The sequence below is a fragment of the Echinops telfairi genome, unplaced genomic scaffold (genome assembly GCF_000313985.2).
Source record: "Echinops telfairi isolate 266 unplaced genomic scaffold, ASM31398v2 ScPeMD7_7423;HRSCAF=8461, whole genome shotgun sequence".
In the NCBI taxonomy this organism is placed as follows: Eukaryota; Metazoa; Chordata; class Mammalia; order Afrosoricida; family Tenrecidae; genus Echinops; species Echinops telfairi.
The window spans coordinates 269749-275470 of NW_022111323.1; the positions used below are offsets into that span (position 1 = coordinate 269749).

The following is a 5722-nucleotide window of genomic DNA, read 5'->3' on the forward strand; positions in this document are numbered from 1 at the left end:
CCAATGTTAAAATCTGGTCACCTTACTCCAGACACGCGCTGAATTTACCCCAGCTAAAAGAAGGATGGATGCCTGATTACCACAAGTGAAAGTAAAAGTCATATTTCCTGAGATAGTCTCTATTGGGAGAAGACTTTATCCCTCTTTATATCAGGGATGAATTTCCTTGCTCTAACCTCATCTTTAAAGATTCTTTAGAAGTTCGTCTAAAGCCTGATGAAAATATAAGCCTAGGCTGTCCTCTTGCAGGCCTAAGCTTCTTATTAGTTGTACTGTTATGACAACTAGCCTTCATCGCACCAGATAATCTCACTCCCTATCTCTAGATACTCTGACAAGAAAAAAAAAGGAAACATATCCCTTCTTCAGCTCAATTCCTCAACCTCTCCACAGTACAGATTGGAACAAGGAGTGCCTCTGCAGTTAGACTGAGTTACTGTCAGAAAAGGCATTTTCAAGCCGTGTAGCTATAGACAAGTCACTTATAGTCTCTGAGTCCTCATTTTCCCAGCTGTAAGAGAGGACAGGAAGGCCAACCTCTTAAGTCTCAAAAAATGGTGATTAACTTCCTTTCCCTCCCCTGCAAAAAGGGAGAGAAATCCCTCCAGAAAACAAGAAGCCAAGGTTCCCACAGTGGTCACTACCACTACCACGACCACCACCACAAATATGTGTGGGCCTTACTTCAAGGATTACATCTCATCTGCTGCTCTAAATCCTGATTCTTAAAAGGCACTTGACACCATCCCCACCCCCTTCATTTTGACCACCCTTGTTCTTAGGTGCTGTTGAAATGGTTCCAACTCATAGCAACTCTGTGTACAACAGAAAGAACACTACCTGGTCCTGTGCCATCCTCACAATTGTTCTTATGTTTCCCGCCCATTGTTGCAGCTACTATAGTCAGTCCATTTTGTCCAGGGTTTTTCTCTTCTTTTCTGTCACTCCATTTTACCAGGCATGATGTCCTTCTCAAGGGACTGGTATCTCCTGATAGCATGTCCAAAGTACTGAAACAAGTCTTGCCATTCTTGCCTCTAACAAGCATTCTAACTGTACCTCTTCCAAGACAGATCTGCTTGTTCTTTTGGTAGTCCACAGTACTTTCAATATTCTAAGCAAGCACGTTACTTTGAGACTAAGGTACACCTTACTCAAACAACTGTATTTTCAATTGCCTCATATGCATGTGAAAGTTGGACATTAAAGAAGGAAGGCTGAATAAATATCGATGCATTTGAACTATGGTGTTGGTGAAGAATGTTGACCACACTAGATTACTGAAAACCACTCGACAGAGATGGCAGACCCAGGCCATTTTCTAAATGAGAATGGGAACCAGGATGGTGCTCTGCAGCTGCAGAGAGAAGATGAAGGAAGGACTGGTGCCTGCCCAGATAGTCAGAATATCTTGGCACAATTGTATTCTGAGTAGTATTTGGCACCACAGAGCCAAGGGAGTTCTTTGAGCAACAGGCCAGGGGACATGGCCAACGGGTATTTCGCCCATCCACACTTTACCTCAGGCATCTAAGAGTAGAAGCAAGGGTACCACCATTCGGACAGCCCCCCAGTCCCTAATACTGAGAAGTAATGAGTGAAAGCAAAACAAATACACTCACCCATCCAGGCACACTCGAAGTTCCCCCAACCCCTGCCCTCTGGATTCCTCTACACACCCCTAAGCTCGCACCTCATGGCAGCCTCTGTCATCCCCATTGCCCTTAGCTAAGCTCCAGATCCTGGAACTGAACTGGAGACAGGGGAGTTGGAGACCTGGGTGGGGGAGTGTCAAAGACATCTTGGAGTCAAATACTTTTTTTAAAAAACGCATCAAAAACACTGCCTGCCTCCTGACCTTCAGTCCAAGAACAAAAACAACCATCTCATATTCATCCCCGCATATTTCCATCTGCGTTTCACAGATACTTCTGGTCAGAAATGTCCTCTATTTAACACTCTCTCATCACTGTAGTCTCAGTTTTGACTCCCTCTTTCCCTGCCGCCATCCTCGCTTCTCACTTTAAGTCCTGAGTAAATAGCCATCACCATTCGCCTCGCTTACCACCAGTAAGCAGTTCAACAACAAATATTTTCCAATAGATTTTATTCAACCACTAAGGCGAGGAATTCTTGGGGTGAGAAAGGAAATGAGAAGGCCTTGGAACGTGCTTCTTACCTGATCTCTTTAATGCTTTCCAATTTGCACATGATTTCTTGTTCATCCGCCATGCTTTTTTCTCTCGATATCAGGTCGTGAGAAATTTACCAAAAAAACACCAGCCAGGGAATACAATAGACCAATGTAGCCACCTCCTCGCAGCTTGGGGCTCTGGGATCTGAGCTCTGAGTCTGTGCAGTAGGAACTTGGAGAATACCTGGGAGCTGTAGTCTTCAGCTCCTGGGTCAGACAGACAACCCGAGAGCCTGCAGGACTACAATTCCCAGAAGGCCAAGCGAGACGTGCCTGATTCTCTTCCGGTCTTGTGTGTATTCTCCCTCTCCTCTCCAATCCTCTCTTCTTCTTCTTCTTCTTCTTCTCTCTCTCTCTCTCTCTCTCTCTCTCTCGCTCTCTCCCCCCTAAATTTTTAAGGGGGTCTGACAGCCTCTCTCCTGATAAACTGTGGCTGATTTATTTGAACTGGGAACCTTGTCTTTAGTTGACTCTACCCAGCTGCAGCTGCATGTTAAATCTATTTGACTTGTACCAGTTAGTGAGACATGCAAGAGAAGGAGGATATTCATCTAGCCCATACTGGGGGGGGGGGTGCGGAGGGGAGGGGAAGACACCAGAAAGCAACTGGGAGGGGAGTAGCACTCTCATTCACACTCTCAAGTAGCCCTCACACTTAATTTACTCTCCTCTGAAAAATCAGCAGGAGTCACTAATCTGTCTGTGCCTTTAGGCTAGAGAGGGAGTCCTGTTGGTGCTGTGGGCTATTAATTACAGGATCCTCATTTGGATTCCACCAGATCCCACGGGACTAGAAAAGTTAGGTTACAGCCAGATCATGAAGGACCTTGATGTCAGACTAGAGTTTAGACTTAATCCTATACACATAGTCTTAATCCTTAAGCACATAGGCATTTATTAAATATTTTTTGTGCCAAGTGGAATCCTTGTGTGGTGCAAATAATTAACGCATTGGGTTTTTAACTGAAAAATTAATGATTTGAGTTTATCAAAAGAGTCCTCAGAAGAAAGGGCTAGAAAACTACTTCCAAAAATTCAGTCATTGAAAACCCTACAGAGTACAGCTTTACTGTGACATAAATGGAGTCTCCATAAGTGGGAATCAATTTGACAGCAACTGGATAAATCCATGATAGGATAATGGGATAGTGATGACTGAAGGAAGAATATTTTATGTAAAATGATCAGGAAAGAAATCTCTTCAGAAATGATATTAGAGTAGAGGCCTATAGGAGATAGCCATGCAATAATCTGGAGCAAGACTGCTCAAGACAAAAGACACAGCCAGTAAAATAATCCTGAGGATAAAACATGCTTGATTTGTGAAATAAAGCAGGGCTATGGGTGATTAAGGAGAGCTGGAGTAGAGCAAGGAAATAGGCAAAAAACAAAGATTATGGAGGCATGGAGAGATAGAACATTTAAAAATGACTCCTAGATATTTGGCCTGAACCAGCAGTGCCACTTACTGAAACTGAAAATATTGGATGAAAATTATCAAATGTTGTAAAAGCAGTAATGCTTTAGATCCTGCATCATGCATTGGATGCATGGAGTAACTGAAGATCAGAAATGAGAATAGCTGAAAGGTAAGCCAATGGAACCCACAAGCTCAGTGGTTATCAACCTGTGGGTTGCAACCCCTTTGTGGGTTGAACTGCCCTTGAAAGGGGTCACCTGATTCATAACAGTAGCAAAATTATAGTTATGAAATAGCAACGAAAATAATTTTATGGTTGGGCCGTCACCACAACATGAGGAACTGTATTAAAGGTTGAGAACCACTGCACTAGCTGCTTCATGGGACAGTATTGAGCAGTCCACTCTAGTAAAGATACACAGACCCAGAAGGCATATAGAGCAGTTCTACTCTGTCCTACAGGTCCTCTAAATCAGAATCCACTCAGCAGTAATAGTGGGTGCTGATCAACCACTGATCCTATTCCTCATATACTCCACAAAGTTTAATAATTTGGCCTAGTGTTGTATTGGAAGATCACAGGAGCATTATATAAAAGTCCCTCAGTAGATAGGAGAAATGAGTGATGGCTGAGAAGCATATAACTTGTGTTTGCCTACTTAGATTGTGAGATACTAGAAACCTCATGAAGAGTCACAGAAGTTTGTCAGAGACAGTGACAGAAGATGAGCCCTTCAGTTCTGAAGGCACTAAAAAAAAAGAGCTGCCTTCTTTCTCAGTAAAATCGGCCACAATTAAGTGAATAAAGTAAATCCTTCTGGAGTAAAGCCTTCATTTGCTGATGGGGCAAGACTCAAATTGAGAAGAAACAGCTGAAACATCTATTTATAATTATAAGAATGACACATGAATATAAGAAAATAGGAAATCATCAAATATGAAATGAAATGCATGAACATTGAGTTGAAATGGACTGATATTGCCCATCTTGAATCAGATGGTTATATGGTTTACTATGCCAGTAATTACAAATTCAAGAGAATGGCAACATATATGCTATCTACTGATATGGTTGAATGCTGACAAATCATTTTTGGTACACTAATTCTGTGCATTCCTTAATTTTCCTTTGATGCTGGCGGCATCATTAAATATTTTCTCCATAGAATATTTCAATATTGCTACGTGAGGCTGTCTTTTTTTCCTTTAGTTTCTTTAGCTTGAGGGATTCTGAGCATGTCCTTCCATTTGATTCATTTACTTTGTACTTTTGAGCCCCTCTTTGAAATTTTCTGCTCACCTTTTTTGTTTCATCATTTCTTTTATTCACTTTAGCTCTCTATTTACTTTCTTTAAAACAAAAAATGAAATATTTTATTGTGAATGATGTACAGGTATACAGAGTAGATCATTGGTTTTTGCTTTTTTAAATGATTTTACTGGGGGCTCATACAACTCTTATCACAATCCATACATCCATCTCTTGTGTCAAGTACATTTGTACATTTGTTGCCATCATCATTCTCACAACATTTTCTTTCGACTTGAGCCCTTGGTATCAGCTCCTCATTTTTTCCCCTCCCTCCCCCAACCTCCCTACCTCAGAAACCCTTGATAATTTATAAATTATTATTATTGTTTCACGTCTTACCCTGTCCAATTCTTCCTTCACCCACTTTTCTGTTGTCTGTAACCCAGGGATAAGGTTATATGTAGATCATTGTGATCAGTTCCCCGTTTCTCCCCCACCTTACCCTTATTCTCCTAGTAGTACTACTCTCATTATTGATCCTGAGGGGTTTATCTATCCTGGATTCCCTGTGTTCCCATCTCTGATCTGTACCAGTGTACATCCTCTGGTCTAGCCAGATTTGTAAGGTAGAAATGGGATTATGATAGTGGGAGGGAGGAAGCATTAAAGAACTAGAGGAAAGTTGTATGTTTCATCGGTGTTATGCAGCCCCCTGACTGACTCATCTCCTCCCTTGACCCTTCTGTAATAGGATGTCCAGTTGCCTACAGATGGGCTTTGTGTCTCCACTCTGCACTCCCCCTCATTCACAATGATATGACTTTTTGTTCTGAGTCTTTGATGCCTGATACCTGAT

General features: G+C 41.9%; 1 protein-coding gene across 2 annotated transcripts in view; it reads right to left on the reverse strand.

The window, feature by feature from the left end:
- ZC4H2 (zinc finger C4H2-type containing) overlaps positions 1–2324 on the reverse strand; it is a 67093-nt gene extending 64769 nt beyond the window's left edge. For both annotated transcript variants that reach the window (XM_045297823.1, XM_004715435.2), the window contains exon 1: positions 2180–2324. In XM_045297823.1, coding sequence (XP_045153758.1) covers positions 2180–2232 — 53 coding nt within the window. In that variant the 5' untranslated portion in view covers positions 2233–2324. The remainder of the gene's footprint in view (positions 1–2179) is intronic.
- Between the last annotated feature and the right edge of the window lie 3398 nt (positions 2325–5722).